Raw genomic sequence first — 17,335 nt, forward strand, 5'->3', positions numbered from 1 at the left:
TTCCTCCCCATTTTCCAGGTGAGGAAACTGAGGCCCAGAGAAGTGAAGTGACTTACTCAAAGTCACACAGCTGTATATATTTATTACTCCATTTATTTATATATTTTACTTGTACATATCTATTCTATTTATTTTATTTTGTTAATCTGTTTGGTTTTGTTGTCTGTCTCCCCCTTCTAGACCGTGAGCCCTCTGTTGGGTAGGGACCGTCTCTAGATGTTGCCAGCTTGGACTTCCCAAGCGCTTAGTCCAGTGCTCTGCACACAGTAAGCGCTCAATAAATACGATTGATTGAATTGGCGGAGTCGGAATTTGAACCCACGACCTCCGACTCCAAAGCCCGGGCTTTTTCCACCGAGCCACGCTGCCGTATCCACCCCAGCGCTTAGTGCAGTGCTTAGTAGAGTGCAGATACCGCAATTATTTTATAGGTGAGGGAACTGAGGCCCGGAGTAGTGAAGTGAGTCGGCCAGGGTCACACGGCAGGAGAGCAGCGGGGCTGGGATTAGAACCCGGGGTTTTTCTCCAGGGATTCTGGGAGATGTCGGTTTCCAGGGCTGCCGTAGTTGGACCGGGCCTCCCCTCTCCCTCCAGGAATTCTGGGAGATGTCGGTTTCCAGGGCTGCCGTGGTTGTCCCGGGCCTCCCCTCGGCCTCCAGGGATTCTGAGAGATGTTGGTTTCCAGGGCTGCTGTAGTAGGACCGAGCCTCCCCTCGGCCTCCAGGGATTTTTTTTTAAGAATAATAATCATAATAATGGCATTTATTAAGCGCTTACTGTGTTCAAAGCACTGTTCTAAGCGCCGGGGAGGGCTTACTATGTGCAAAGCACTGTTCTAATCGCTGAGGAGGTTACATGGTGATCAGATTGTCCCACAGGGGCTCATAGCCTTCATCCCCACTTTCCAGGTGAGGTCACTGAGGCCCAGAGAAGTGAAGTGACTTACCCAGAGTCACCCAGCTGACAAGTGGCGGACTCAGGATTTGAACCCATGACCTGTGACTCCAAAGCCCGGGCTCTTTCCACCGAGCCACACGGCTTCTAGGAGATGTTGGTCTGTGGTTGGCCCGGGCCTCCCCTCGCCCTCCAGGGATTCTGGGAGATGTCGGTTTCCAGGGCTGCCATAGTTGGACCGGGCCTCCCCTCTCCCTCCAGGAATTCTGGGAGATGTCGGTTTCCAGGGTTGCCGTGGTTGGCCCTGGCCTCCCCTCGCCCTCCAGGGATTCTGAGAGATGTTGGTTTCCAGGGCTGCTGTAGTAGGACCGGGCCTCCCCTCGGCCTCCAGGGATTTTTTTTTAAGAATAATAATCATAATAATGGCATTTATTAAGCGCTTACTGTGTTCAAAGCACTGTTCTAAGCGCCGGGGAGGGCTTACTATGTGCAAAGCACTGTTCTAAGCGCTGAGGAGGTTACACGGTGATCAGGTTGTCCCACAGGGGCTCGCAGCCTTCATCCCCACTTTCCAGATGAGGTAACTGAGGCCCAGAGAAGTGAAGTGAGTTGCCCAAAGTCACCCAGCTGACAAGTGGCGGAGTCAGGATTTGAACCCATGACCTCTGACTCCAAAGCCCGGGCTTTTTCCACCGAGCCACGCGGCTTCTAGGAGATGTTGGTCTGTGGTTGGCCCGGGCCTCCCCTCGCCCTCCAGGGATTCTGGGAGATGTCGGTTTCCAGGGCTGCCATAGTTGGACCGGGCCTCCCCTCTCCCTCCAGGAATTCTGGGAGATGTCGGTTTCCAGGGTTGCCGTGGTTGGCCCGGGCCTCCCCTCTCCCTCCAGGGATTCTGAGAGATGTTGGTTTCCAGGGCTGCTGTAGTAGGACCGAGCCTCCCCTCGGCCTCCAGGGATTTTTTTTTAAGAATAATAATCATAATAATGGCATTTATTAAGTGCTTACTCTGTTCAAAGCACTATTCTAAGCGCTGGGGGGGGGCGCTTACTATGTCCAAAGCACTGTTCTAAGCGCTGAGGAGGTTACACGGTGATCAGGTTGCCCCACAGGGGCTCGCAGTCTTCATCCCCACTTTCCAGGTGAGGTCACTGAGGCCCAGAGAAGTGAAGTGAGTTGCCCAAAGTCACCCAGCCGACAAGTGGCAGAGTTAGGATTTGAACCCATGACCTCTGACTCCAAAGCCCAGGCTTTTTCCACTGAGGCACGCGGCTTCTAGGAGATGTTGGTCCGTGGTTGGCCTGGGCCTCCTCGGCCTCCAGGGACTCCGGAAGATGTTGGTTTCCAGGGCTGCTGTAGTAGGACCGGGCCTCCCCTCGGCCTCCAGGGATTTTTTTAAAAATTCAGTCATTCATTGAATTGTATTTATTGAGCGCTTACTGTGTGCAGAGCACTGTACTAAGCGCTTGGGAAGTACAAGTTGGCAACATAGAGAGACAGTCCCTACCCAACAGTGGGCCCGCAGTCTAGAAGGGGGAGTATAATGGTATTTATTAAGCGCTTACTATGTGCAAAGCGCTGTTCTAAGCGCTGAGGAGGTTACACGGTGATCAGATTGTCCCACAGAGGCTCCCAGTCTTCATCCCCACTTTCCAGATGAGGGAACTGAGGCCCAGAGAAGTGAAGTGACTTACCCAAAGTCACCCAGCTGACAAGTGGCGGAGTCAGGATTTGAACCCATGACCTCTGACTCCAAAGCCCGGGCTCTTTCCACTGAGCCACGCTGCTTCTGGGAGATGTTGGTCCGTGGTTGGGCAAGGCCTCCCCAGCCTCCAGGAATTCTGGAATTCTCTCCCCCCTCTAGACTGTGAGCCCGCTGTTGGGTAGGGACTGTCTCTATATGTTGCCAACTTGTACTTCCCAAGCGCTTAGTCCAGTGCTCTGCACACAGTAAGTGCTCAATAAATATGATTGAATGAAGGAATGAATATTTAGTTATTTTACTTGTACATATTTATTTTATTTATTTTATTTTGTTAACATGTTTTGTTTTGTCGTCTGTCTCCCCCTTCTAGAGTGTGAGTCCACTTTTGGGTAGGGACCGTCTCTCTATGTTCCCAACTTGTCCTTCCCAAGTGCTTAGTCCAGTGCTCGCACACAGTAAGCGCTCAATAAATACGATTGAATGAATGGATGAATATTTATTTATTTATTATTTTTCTGGTACATATTTATTCTTTTTTGTTAGTATGTTTGGTTTTGTTCTCTGTCTCCCCCTTCTAGACTGTGAGCCCACTGTTGGGTAGGGACCATCTCTCTATGTTGCCAACTTGTACTTCCCAAGCGCTTAGTCCAGTGCTCTGCACACAGTAAGCGCTCAATAAATACGACTGACTGAATGAATGAATATTTATGTATTCTTTTACTTGTACATATGTATTCTATTTTGTTAATATGTTTTGTTTTGTCGTCTGTCCCCCCCTTCTAGACTGTGAGCCTGCTGTTGGGTAGGGACCATCTCTCTATGTTGCCAACTTGGACTTCCCAAGCGCTTAGTCCAGTGCTCTGCACACAGTAAGCGCTCAATGAATACGATTGATTGAATGAATGAATATTTATTTATTCTTTTACTTGTACATATGTATTCTATTTTGTTAATATGTTTTGTTGTGTCATCTGTCTCCCCCTTCTAGACTGTGGCTCTCTATGTGTTGCCAACTTGTATTTTCCAAGCGCTTAGTCCAGTGCTCTGCACACAGTAAGCGCTCAATAAATGTGATTGAATGAATGAATGTATGAATGAATGAATGAATGGGAGATGTTGGTTTCCAGGACTGCCGTGGTTGGACCGGGCCTCCCCGCGGCCTCCAGCGATTCTGGGAGATGTTGGATAAAGCCTTCCCAGTCCCTCGGGATCCTGGGAGATGCTTATCCCCGGGGCGTCTCTGGTTCTCCCGGGCCTCCCCTCGCCCACCAGGAATTCTCGGAGATGTTGGTTTCCAGGGCTGCTGTAGTTGGACTGGGCCTCCAGGGATTCCCACCTCCTCCAGGAGGCCTTCCCACACTGAGCCCCCTCCTTCCTCTCCCCCTCCTCCATCCCCCCCCCCGCCTTCCCTCCTTCCCCTCCCCACAGCACCTGGATATATGTTGGTACAGATTTATTACTCTATTTACGGGTACATTCAGTCATTCAGTCGTATTTATTGAGCGCTTACCGTGTGCACAGCACTGGACTGAGCGCTTGGGAAGTACAAGTCGGCAACATATAGAGACGGTCCCTACCCAACAGCAGGCTCACATATTTATTCTATTGATTTTATTCTGTTAATATGTTTGAGAGAAGCAGCGTGGCTCAGTAGAAAAGAGCCTGGGCTTTGGAGTCAGAGGTCAGGGGTTCAGATCCCGGCTCCACCAATTCATTCATTCATTCATTCAATCGTATTTACTGAGCGCTTGCTGTGTGCAGAGCACTGGACTAAGCGCTTGGGAAGTCCAAGTTGGCAACATAGAGAGACAGTCCCTACCCAACAGTGTTGTCAGCTGTGTGACTTTGGGCAAGTCACTTCACTTCTCTGGGCCTCAGTGACCTCATCTGTAAAATGGGGATGAAGGCTGGGAGCCCCCGTGGGACAACCTGATCACCTTGTAACTTCCCCAGCGCTTAGAACAGTGCTTTGCACATAGTAAGCGCTTAACAAATACCAACATTATTATTATTATTATTTTGTTTTGTTGCCTGTCTCCCCCTTCTAGACTGTGAGCCCGCCGTTGGGTAGGGACCGTCTCTAAATGTTGCCGACTTGGGCTTCCCAAGCGCTTAGTGAAGTGCTCTGCACACAGTAAGTGCTCAATAAATACGATTGAATGATGAATAAATAAAATTCTGGGAGACGTTGCACAAGATCTCCCCAGTCTCCAGGGATTCTGGGAGATGCTCATCTCTGCGGCTGCTGTAGTTCATGCATTCATTCATTCAGTCGTATTTATTGAGCGTTTACTGTGTGCAGAGCACTGTACTAAGCGCTTGGGAAGTCCAAGTTGGACCGGGCCTCCCCTCGGCCTCCAGGGATTCTGGGAGATAATAATAATAGTAATGGTATTTGTTAAGCGCTTACTATGTGCAAAGCACTGTTCTAAGCGCTGGGGAGGTTACAAGGTCATCAGGTGGTCCCATGGAGGGGCTCACAGTCTAATCCCCATTTTCCAGATGAGGGAACTGAGGCCCGGAGAAGTGAAGCGACTTGCCCAAAGGCCCACAGCTGACAAGCGGCGGAGCCGGGATTTGAACCCATGACCTCTGACTCCAAAGCCCGGGCTCTTTCCATGGAGCCACGCTGCTTCTCAGGAGATGGGGAGATGTTGGCCAAGGTCTTCCCGGCCTCCAGGAATTCTGGGAGACGTTGGTTATTGTCTGGACGGGGCGGCGGCCGATCCATCCCGGAGAGGAGCCCGCCGCTGCCGCTGCTGCTGCTGCTCTCCGCAGGCACCAGCCTTGGTCATTCTTTCACCATTCGGAGGAGCAGCGTGGCTCAGTGGAAAGAGCCCGGGCTTTGGAGTCAGAGGTCATGGGTTCAAATCCCGGCTCCGCCAACTGTCAGCTGGGTGACTTTGGACAAGTCACTTCACTTCTCTGGGCCACAGTTCCCTCATCTGTCAAATGGGGATGAAGACTGTGAGCCCCACGTGGGACAACCTGATCACCTTGTAACCTCCCCAGCGCTTAGAACAGTGCTTTGCACATAGTAATAATAATAACGATGATGGCATTTATTAAGCGCTTACTATGTGCAAAGCACTGTTCTAAGCGCTGGGGAAGTTACAAGGTAAGCGCTTAATAAATGCCATCATTATCATTATTATTATTATTATTATTATTTGGAGTCAGAGGTCATGGGTTCAAATTCCGGCTCCTCCAATTGTCAGCTTTGTGACTTTGGGCAAGTCACTTCACTTCTCTGGGCCTCAGTTCCCTCATCTGTAAAATGGGGATGAAGACTGTGAGCCCCCCATGGGACAACCTGATCACCCTGTACCCTCCCCAGTGCTTAGAACAGTGCTTTGCACATAGTAAGCGCTTAATAAGTGCCATTATTATTATTATCATTATTATTATTATTTGGAGTCAGAGGTCATGTGTTCAAATCCCGGCTCCACCAATCAATCATATGTATTGAGCGCTTACTGTGTGCAGAGCACTGTACTAAGCGCTTGGGAAGTCCAAGTTGGCAACATATAGAGACAGTCCCTACCCAACAGTGGGCTCACAGTCTAAAAGGGGGAGACGGAGAACAAAACCAAACATACTAACAAAATAAAATAAATAGAATAGATATGTACAATTAAAATAGAGTAATAAATATGTACATACATACATACATATATACCGGTGCTGTGGGGAAGGGAAGGAGGTAAGATGGGGGGGATGGAGGGGGGAGGAGGGGGAGAGGAAGGAAGGGGCTGAGTGTGGGAAGGCTTCCTGGAGGAGGTGAGCTCTCAGCAGGGCCTTGAAGGGAGGAAGAGAGCTAGCGTGGCGGGTGGGCAGAGGGACTGGGGGCATTCCAGGCCCGGGGGAGGACGTGGGCCGGGGGTCGATGGCGGGACCAATTGTCAGCTGTGTGACTTTGGACAAGTCACTTCACTTCTCTGGGCCTCATTGACCTCATCTATAAAATGGGGGTTAAGACTGTGAGCCCCCGTGGGGCAACCTGATCACCTTGGAACCTCCCCAGCGCTTAGAATAGTGCTTTGCACATAGTAAGCGCTCAGCTTCTAGACTGTGAGCCCACCTTCTAGACTGCGAGCCCACTGTTGGGTAGGGACCGTCTCTATATGTTGCCAACTTGTACTTCCAAAGCACTTAGTCCAGTGCTCTGCACACAGTAAGCGCTCAATAAATGCGATTGATTGAATGAATGAATGAATACCATCATTATTATTATTATTAGACCCCAAGCCCAGCACGTAACAAGCACCATCATTATTATTATTATTTTATTTTGTTAATATATTTTGTTGTCTGTCTCCCCCCTCTAGACTGTGAGCCTGCTGTTGGGTAGGCACCGTCTCTATATGTTGCCGACTTGGACTTCCCAAGTGCTTAGTCCAGTGCTCTGCACACAGTAAGCGCTCAATAAATACGATTGAATGAATGAATACCATCATCATTATTATTATTATTATTATTAGACCCCAAGCCCGGCACTTAACAAATACCATCGTTATTATTATTATTTTATTTTGTTAATATGTTTTGTCGTCTGTCTCCCCCTTCTCGACTGTGAGCCCGCCGTTGGGTAGGGACCGTCTCTATGTGTTGCCAACTTGGACTTCCCAAGCGCTCCGTGCAGTGCTGTGCACACAGTAAGCGCTCAATAAATACGATTGAATGAATGAATGAATACCATCATCATCATTATTATTATTATTATTATCGGAACCCAAGCCCAGCACTTAACAAATACCATCGTTATTATTTTATTTTGTTAATCTGTTTTGTCGTCTGTCTCCCCCTTCTCGACTGTGAGCCCGCCGTTGGGTAGGGACCGTCTCTATGCGTTGCCGACTTCGACTTCCCAAGCGCTCCGTGCAGTGCTCTGCACGCAGTGAGCGCTCAATAAATACGATGGGTTGATTGATTATTCCCATTATCCAGCGGCTGCTCCCCCCACGACACAAACCTCGTTTCTCTGCCCCTCCCCAGGGGGTCTTCAGGAGGGTCTCGGCGGGTTGGGCTCCTCCCGCCGCGCGATATCGATCACCCCCGGGGTCCCCCGCGCGCTCCGGCCCCCCGCTAACTCCGGGTCACCGTCTGTGTCTCCGTAGCCTACTGGCGGTTTTGGCTCTGTGTCAGCGTGGTGTACGAGCTCTTCCTCATCTTCATCCTCTTCCAGGTAAGACACCCCCCTCCCTCCTCGACTGGACCCCCCCGTCCCTCCCTCTGTCTCTCTCTTCCTCAGAAACCATGACTTCACCCCCCCCCCCCCCCACCCCCCTTGATTCCAGCGACTGCATTGCGGACGGAACATGGGAACCCTGGGAATTTCGGGGGGTGGTCTCCCGGCCGGGAGCGGTGCTCCAGAACTGAGCCATCAGTCGTTCGTTCAATCGTATTGAGCGCTTACTGTGTGCAGAGCCCTGGACCAAACGATGCTCCAGAACTGAGCAGTCATTCATTCATTCAATCGTATTTATTGAGCGCTTACTGTGTGCAGAGCCCTGGACCAAGTGATGCTCCAGAACTGAGCAGTCATTCATTCATTCAATTGTATTTATTGAGCGCTTACTGTGTGCAGAGCACTGGACCAAGCGATGCTCCAGAACTGAGCAGTCATTCATTCATTCTATCGTATTTATTGAGCGCTTACTGTGTGCAGAGCCCTGGACCAAGCGATGCTGCAGAACTGAGCAGTCATTCATTCATTCAGTCATATTTATTGAGCGCTTACTGTGTGCAGAGCCCTGGACTAAGCGATGCTCCAGAACTGAGCAGTCATTCATTCATTCATTCATTCACTGTCGTATTTATTGAGTGCTCACTGTGTGCAGAGCCCTGTACCAAGCAATGCTCCCGAACTGAGCAGTCATTCATTCATTCATTGTAGTATTTATTGAGCACTTACTGTGTGCAGAGCCCTGGACCAAACGATGCTGCAGAACTGAGCAGTCATTCATTCATTCATTCAATCGTATTTATTGAGCACTTACTATGTGCAGAGCCCTGTACCAAGCGATGCTCCCGAACTGAGCAGTCATTCATTCATTCAATCGTATTTATTGAGCGCTTACTGTGTGCAGAGCCCTGGACCAAGCGATGCTCCAGAACTGAGCAGTCATTCATTAATTCAGTCATATTTATTGAGCGCTTACTGTATGCAGAGCAGTGGACCAAGTGATGCTCCAGAACTGAGCAATCATTCATTCATTCATTGTCGTATTTATTGAGCGCTTACTGTGTGCGGAGCCCTGGACCAAGCGATGCTCCAGAACTGAGCAGTCATTCATTAATTGTCATATTTATTGAGCGCTTACTGTATGCAGAGCAGTGGACCAAGTGGTGCTCCAGAACTGAGCAATCATTCATTCATTCATTCATTGTCGTATTTATTGAGCGCTTACTGTGTGCAGAGCCCTGGACCAAGCAATGCTCCAGAACTGAGCAGTCATTCATTCAGTCATATTTACTGAGCGCTTACTGTGTGCACAGCTCTGGACTAAGCGATGCTCAAGAACTGAACCATCAGTCATTCATTCAGTCATTCATTCAGTCATACTGAGTGCTTACTGTTTGCAGAGCACTGGACCAAGCGATGCTGCAGAACTGAGCAATCATTCATTCATTGTTGTATTTATTGAGAGCCTACTGTGTGCAGAGCCCTGGACCAAGCAATGCTCCAGAACTGAGCGATCATTCATTCATTCATTGTCGTATTTATTGAGCGCCTACTGTGTGCAGAGCACTGAACCAAGCGATGCTCCAGAACTGAGCAGTCATTCATTCCGTTGTATTTACTGAGCGCTTACTGTGTGCAGAGCACTGGACTAAGCGGTGCTCAAGAACTGAGCCATCAGTCATTCATTCAACCGTATTGAGCGCTTACTGTGTGCAGAGCACTGGACCAAGCGATGCTCCAGAACTGAGCAGTCATTCATTCATTCAGTCGTATTTACTGAACGCCTACTGTGTGCGGAGCCCTGGACCAAGTGATGCTCCAGAACTGAGCAGTCATTCATTCATTCAATCGTATTGAGCGCTTACTTTGTGCAGAGCACTGGACCAAACGATGCTCCAGAACTGAGCAGTCATTCATTCATTCAATGGTATTTATTGACCGCTTACTGTGTAGAGAGCCCTGGACCAAGCGATGCTCCAGAACTGAGCAATCATTCATTCATTGTCGTATTTATTGAGCGCTTACTGTGTGCAGAGCCCTGGACCAAGCGATGCTCCAGAACTGAGCAGTCATTCATTCATTCAGTCGTATTTACTGAGCACCTACTGTGTGCGGAGCCCTGGACCAAGCGATGCTCCAGAACTGAGCAGTCATTCATTCATTCAGTCGTATTTACTGAGCGCTTACTGTGTGCAGAGCACTGGACTAAGCGGTGCTCAAGAACTGAGCCATCAGTCATTCATTCAATCGTATTGAGCGCTTACTGTGTGCGGAGCACTGGACCAAACGATGCTCCAGAACTGAGCAGTCATTCATTCATTCAGTCGTATTTACTGAGCACCTACTGTGTGCGGAGCCCTGGACCAAGCGATGCTCCAGAACTGTGCAGTCATTCATTCATTCAGTCGTATTTACTGAGCGCTTACTGTATGCAGAGCACTGGACTAAGCGATGCTCCAGAACTGAGCAGTCATTCATTCACTCATTGTCGTATTTATTGAGCGCTTACTGTGTGCAGAGCCCTGGACCAAGCGATGCTGCAGAACTGAGCAGTCATTCATTCATTCAGTCGTATTTACTGAACGCCTACTGTGTGCGGAGCCCTGGACCAAGCGATGCTCCAGAACTGAGCAGCCATTCATTCATTCAGTCGTATTTACTGAGCGCTTACTGTGTGCAGAGCACTGGACTAAGCGATGCTCCAGAACTGAGCAGTCATTCATTCACTCATTGTCGTATTTATTGAGCGCTTACTGTGTGCAGAGCCCTGTACCAAGCAATGCTCCAAAATGGGGATTGAAACTGTGAGCCCCCCCATGGGACAACCTGATCACCGTGTAACCTCCCCAGCGCTTAGAACAGTGCTTGGCACATAGTAAGCACTTAATAAATGCCATTATTATTATTATTATTAATAAATGCCGTCATTATTATTATTATTCTCTGTGCCTCAGTGACCTCATCTGTAAAATGGGGAGTGAAACTGTGAGCCCCCCCGTGGGACAACCTGATCACCTTGTAACCTCCCCAGCGCTTAGAACAGTGCTTGGCACATAGTAAGCACTTAATAAATGCCATTATTATTATTATTAATAATAAATGCCATCATTATTATTATTATTCTCTGTGCTTCAGTGACCTCATCTGTAAAATGGGGATTGAAACTGTGAGCCCCCCCGTGGGACAACCTGATCACCTTGTAACCTCCCCAGCGCTTAGAACAGGGCTTTGCACATAGTAAGCGCTTAACAAATACCATCATTATTATTATTATTATTACTAAGCGCTTGGGAAAGGACAATTTAACAATACACAGACACATTCCCTGCCAGCAACAAGCTGGCAGACTCCGGGTTGTGGGGCTGATAACGGTGGGGTTCGGAGGAGGTTTCACGGAGCAGGCCTGCTTCATCGGAGCCCAGGCTTTGGAGTCAGCGGTCATGGGTTCAAATCCCGGCTCCGCCAGCTGTCAGCTGGGTGACTTTGGGCAAGTCCCTTCACTTCTCTGGGCCTCAGTTCCCTCATCTGTCAAATGGGGCTGAAGACTGGGAGCCCCCCGTGGGACAACCTGATCGCCTTGTAACCTCCCCAGCGCTTAGAACAGTGCTTTGCACAGAGTAAGCGCTTAATAAATGCCGTTATTATTATTATTATGAAAGTGGCAGAGCCAGGATTAGAACCCAGTTCCTCTGACGCCTCCCCCCCCAGGCCCGAGCTCTCTCCGCTAGGCCTGTGACGCCCTTTGTTCTGAATAACAGTGATAGTGTTTATGATTTAGCGCCTATTAAGCATTTCAGCACTGAGATGCTTAAGCGCTCAGTGCAGTGCTCTGCTCACAGTAAGCGCTCAATAAATACGATTGATGGATTGATTGAGATGGACGCCGGAGAATCACATGGGATTCGAGACCGTGAGCCCGTCGTCGGGCAGGGACCGTCTCCGTTGCCGATTTGTACTTTCCCAAGCGCTTAGTCCAGTGCTCTGCACACAGTGAGCGCTCAGTAAATACCACTGGCTGGACGGATGAATGGAACGGGGGTCCGGGTGGCCGTCGGAGTTGGACCCCGTCCTCCGGGGCCACAGAGGCCGGTGGTGGTTGGGGCCTGCGGGCCTCCTCTGCTCGGCCGCCGCTGCTTCTGGAGCCCGAGGTGATTCATTCGTCCGTTCATTCAGTCCTATTTATTGAGCGCTTCCTGTGTGCAGAGCACTGTGCTAAGCGCTTGGGAAGTCCAAGTCGGCAGCAAGTAGAGCCGGTCCCTACCCAACAGCGGGCTCACGGGCTAGAAGGGGGAGACGGACGATAAAACATGGAGACGGGTGTCAAAAATCATCAGAACAAATAGAATTAAAGCTAGGCGCACATCATTAACAAAATAAATAGAATAATAATGAGGATGACGGTATTCGTTAAGCGCTGGCTATGTGCCAAGCGCTGTGCTATGCACATAGTAAGCGCTCAATAAATACGATTGATTGATTGATTGTGCTAAGCGCTGAGCACTGTTCTAAGCACCGTGAGGTGACGGGGGAGGGTCAACGCGGATATTTACAATTGTTACAACTGGTTGGAATAAAGACGCCAGTGCAGAGTACTTTAAAATTAAGAGTGTGGGGAGGAAGAAGAAAAGTAATTTTTGGTAGGTAACAAATGCTTATTCACCAGGAAGTTCTAGCAGCAGCTTGCGCTAGTCTATGTTACTCGCAGGCATTTTCGCTTAAGAGAGAACGTGTGTTTATCTTTGTGTGGGGAACATTTTAAACTTTTAGATTTTTTTAGTTTTGCACCTCAGATTATCCGCACAGGCCGGTGGCTGCTTCTTTAGGACCAGTCAATCAATCAATCAATCAATCAATCGTATTTATTGAGCGCTTACTATGTGCAGAGCACTGTACTAAGCGCTTGGGAAGTCCAAGTCGGCAGCAAGTAGAGACGGTCCCTACCCAACAGCGGGCTCACGGGCTAGAAGGGGGAGACGGACGATAAAACATGGAGACGGGTGTCAAAAATCATCGGAACAAATAGAATTAAAGCTAGGCGCACATCATTAACAAAATAAATAGAATAATAATGAGGATGACGGTATTCGTTAAGCGCTGGCTATGCGCCAAGCGCTGTGCTATGCACACAGTAAGCGCTCAATAAATACGATTGATTGATTGATTGTGCTGAGCGCTGAGCACTGTTCTAAGCACCGTGAGGTGACGGGGGAGGGTCAACGCGGATATTTACAATTGTTACAACTGGTTGGAATAAAGACGCCAGTGCAGAGTACTTTAAAATTAAGAGTGTGGGGAGGAAGAAGAAAAGTAATTTTTGGTAGGTAAGCAAATGCTTATTCACCAGGAAGTTCTAGCAGCAGCTTGCGCTAGTCTATGTTACTCGCAGGCATTTTCGCTTAAGAGAGAACGTGTGTTTATCTTTGTGTGGGGAACATTTTAAACTTTTAGATTTTTTTAGTTTTGCACCTCAGATTATCCGCACAGGCCGGTGGCTGCTTCTTTAGGACCAGTCAATCAATCAATCAATCAATCAATCGTATTTATTGAGCGCTTACTATGTGCAGAGCACTGTACTAAGCGCTTGGGAAGTCCAAGTCGGCAGCAAGTAGAGACGGTCCCTACCCAACAGCGGGCTCACGGGCTAGAAGGGGGAGACGGACGATAAAACATGGAGACCGGTGTCAAAAATCATCGGAACAAATAGAATTAAAGCTAGGCGCACATCATTAACAAAATAAATAGAATAGTAATGAGGATGATGGTATTTGTTAAGCGCTGGCTATGTGCCAAGCGCTGTGCTATGCACATAGTAAGCGCTCAATAAATACGATTGAGTGATTGATTGTGCTAAGCGCTGAGCACTGTTCTAAGCACCGTGAGGTGACGGGGGAGGGTCAACGCGGATATTTACAATTGTTACAACTGGTTGGAATAAAGACGCCAGTGCAGAGTACTTTAAAATTAAGAGTGTGGGGAGGAAGAAGAAAAATAATTTTTGGTAGGTAACAAATGCTTATTCACCAGGAAGTTCTAGCAGCAGCTTGCGCTAGTCTGTGTTACTCGCAGGCATTTTCGCTTAAGAGAGAACGTGTGTTTATCTTTGTGGGGGGGACATTTTAAACTTTTAGATTTTTTCAGTTTTGCACCTCAGATTATCCGTACAGGCCGGTGGCTGTTCCTTTAGGACCAGTCAATCAATCAATCGTATTTATTGAGCGCTTACTATGTGCAGAGCACTGTACTAAGCGCTTGGGAAGTACAAGTTGGCATCACATAGAGACAGTCCCTACCCAACAGTGGGCTCACAGTCTAAAAGGGGGAGACAGAGAACAGAACCGAACATACCAACAAAATAAAATAAGTAGGATAGAAATGTACAAGTAAAATAAATAAATAAATAAATAAATAGAGTAATAAATATGTACAACCATATAGACATATATATCGTTTTGAGTTGCTGCTGGAATCCTCGCTCCTGGTTGTCTCTGTGCTTCGTTTTTCAACCATTTTTAAAGGGCAGTTCGCCTTTTGCTGCTCATCGGTGACCTGAGACTCTGCTGAAACTTTAAATTCCAGCCGCGCTCAGATTATTTTTAGGACGTCTGTCCCTGCGATTCGGCTCAACTCTTTATCTCTGCAGAAGCCATTAAATTCAGGCGGTTTTTATTCTTTTCCAGCTATAGGCACGATTGCTTTGGTTACGTGATACTCCCCCTTCTAAACTGTGAGCCCGTCGTCGGGTAGGGACCGTCTTTATATGTTGCCGATTTGTACTTCCCAAGCGCTTAGTACAGCGCCCTGCACACAGTAAGCACTGAATAAATACGACTGAATGAATATTTCTTCTAATACTAATGATGGCATTTGTTAAGCGCTTACTATGTGCGAAGCACTGTTGAGCGCGCTGGGGAGGATACAAGGTGATCAGGTGGGTCCCACGTGGGGCTCACAGTCTTCATCCCCATTTTACAGATGAGAGACCTGAGGCTCAGAGAAGTGAAGTGACTTGCCCAGAGTCACCCAGCAGACACGTGGCGGAGCTGGGATTCGAACCCACGACCTCCGACTCCCAAGCCCGGGCTCTTTCCACTGAGCCACGCTGCTTCTCTAGACTGTGAGCCCACTGTTGGGTAGGGACTGTCTCTACGTGTTGCCAACTTGGACTTCCCAAGCGCTTAGTACAGTGCTCTGCACACAGTAAGCGCTCAATAAATATGATGGATTGATTGGTATTTCCGGCGCAGGGAGGTGCCCGGCGGGTCTCCCCTCTGTGAGCCTGTCGTTGGGTAGGGACCGTCTCTAAATGTTGCCGATTTGTACCTCCCAAGCGCTCAGTACAGTGCTCTGCACACAGTCAGCGCTCAATAAATGCGATTGAATGAATGAATTCCCCCCAACCCGGTAGTCATTCCTTCATTCAGTGGTATTTACTGAGCGCTTACTGTGTGGAGAGCACTGTACTAAGCGGCTTCGTGGGGGCTGCCACCCAATGCAGACACATTTCCCCCAGCCCGGGTGCCATTCCTTCATTCAGCGGTATTTACTGAGCGCTTACTGTGTGGAGAGCACTGTACTAAGCGGCTCCTTGGGGGCCGCCACCCAATGCAGACACATTCCCCGCTGTTGGGTAGGGACCGTCTCTATATCTTGCCAACTTGTACCTCCCAAGCACTTAGTACAGTGCTCTGCATACAGTAAGCGCTCAATAAATACGATTGAATGAATGAATTCCCCCCAACCTGGTAGTCATTCCTTCATTCAGCGGTATTTACTGAGTGCTTACTGTGTGGAGAGCACTGTACTAAGCGGCTCCTTGGGGGCCATCACCCAATGCAGACACATTCCCCGCTGTTGGGTAGGGACTGTCCCTACATGTTGCCAACTTGTACCGCCCAAGCGCTTAGTACAGTGCTCGGCACACAGTAAGCGCTCAATAAATACGATTGAATGAATGAATTTCCCCCAACCCGGCAGTCATTCCTTCATTCAGCGGTATTTACTGAGCGCTTACTGTATGGACAGCACTGTACTAAGCAGCTCCGTGGGGACCGCCACCCAATGCAGGCACATTCCCCCCAACCCGGGGATCATTCCTTCATTCAGCGGTATTTACTGAGCGCTTACTGTGTGGAGAGCACTGTACTAAGCGGCTCAGTGGGGGCCGCCACCCAACACAGACACATTCCCCCTAAATGGGGGGTCATTCCTTCATTCAGTGGTATTTACTGAGCGCTTACTGTATGGAGAGCACTGTACTAAGCGGCTCCGTGGGGCCGCCACCCAATGCAGACACATTCCCCCCAGCCCGGGTGCCATTCCTTCATTCAGCGGCATTTACTGAGTGCTTATTGTGTGGAGAGCACTGTACTAAGCGGCTCCGTGGGGGCCGCCACCCAACGCAGGCACATTCCCCCCAGCCCGGGTGCCATTCCTTCATTCAGCGGTATTTACTGAGCGCTTACTGTGTGGAGAGCACTGTACTAAGCGGCTCCGTGGGGGCCGCCACCCAACACAGACACATTCCCCCTAAATGGGGGGTCATTCCTTCATTCAGTGGTATTTACTGAGCGCTTACTGTGTGGAGAGCACTGTACTAAGCGGCTCCGTGGGGGCCATCACCCAGTGCAGACACATTCCCCGCTGTTAGGTAGGGACTGTCTCTATATGTTGCCAACTTGTACCTCCCAAGCGCTTAGTACAGTGCTCTGCACACAGTAAGCGCTCAATAAATACGATTGAATGAATGAATTCCCCCCAACCCGGCAGTCATTCATTCATTCAGCAGTATTTAATGAGCGCTTACTGTGTGGAGAGCACTGTACTAAGCGGCTCCTTGGGGGCCATCACCCAGTGCAGACACATTCCCCGCTGTTGGGTAGGGACCGTCCCTATATGTTGCCAACTTGTACCGCCCAAGCGCTTAGTACAGTGCTCGGCATGCAGTAAGCGCTCAATAAATACGATTGAATGAATGAATTCCCCCCAACCCGGCAGTCATTCCTTCATTCAGTGGTACTTACTGAGCGCTTACTGTGTGGAGAGTGCTGTACTAAGCGGCTCTGTGGGGACCGCCACCCAACACAGACACATTCCCCCTATACCGGGGGTCATTCCTTCATTCAGCGGTATTTACTGAGCACTTACTGTGTGGAGAGCACTGTACTAAGCGGCTCCGTGGGGGCCGCCACCCAACGCAGGCACATTCCCCCCAGCCCGGGTGCCATTCCTTCATTCAGCGGTATTTACTGAGCGCTTACTGTGTGGAGAGCACTGTACTAAGCGGCTCCGTGGGGGCTGCCACCCAACACAGACACATTCCCCCTAAATGGGGGGTCATTCCTTCATTCAGTGGTATTTACTGAGCACTAACTGTATGGAGAGCACTGTACTAAGCGGCTCCGTGGGGCCGCCACCCAACGCAGACACATTCCCCCCAACCTGGGGGTCATTCCTTCATTCAGCGGTATTTACTGAGCGCTTACTGTGTGGAGAGCACTGTACTAAGCGGCTCCGTGGGGGCCATCACCCAATGCAGACACATTCCCCGCTGTTAG

General features: G+C 49.3%; 1 protein-coding gene across 1 annotated transcript in view; it reads left to right on the top strand.

Annotated features, from left to right (window-relative positions):
* PTDSS2 (phosphatidylserine synthase 2) overlaps nt 1-17,335 on the top strand; it is a 77,467-nt gene that overhangs the window by 29,412 nt on the left and 30,720 nt on the right. The window contains exon 5 of the mRNA XM_038765372.1: nt 7,714-7,781. Within this exon, the coding sequence (XP_038621300.1) occupies nt 7,714-7,781 (68 nt within the window). The remainder of the gene's footprint in view (nt 1-7,713; nt 7,782-17,335) is intronic.

The sequence above is a fragment of the Tachyglossus aculeatus genome, chromosome 22 (assembly GCF_015852505.1).
Source record: "Tachyglossus aculeatus isolate mTacAcu1 chromosome 22, mTacAcu1.pri, whole genome shotgun sequence".
In the NCBI taxonomy this organism is placed as follows: Eukaryota; Metazoa; Chordata; class Mammalia; order Monotremata; family Tachyglossidae; genus Tachyglossus; species Tachyglossus aculeatus.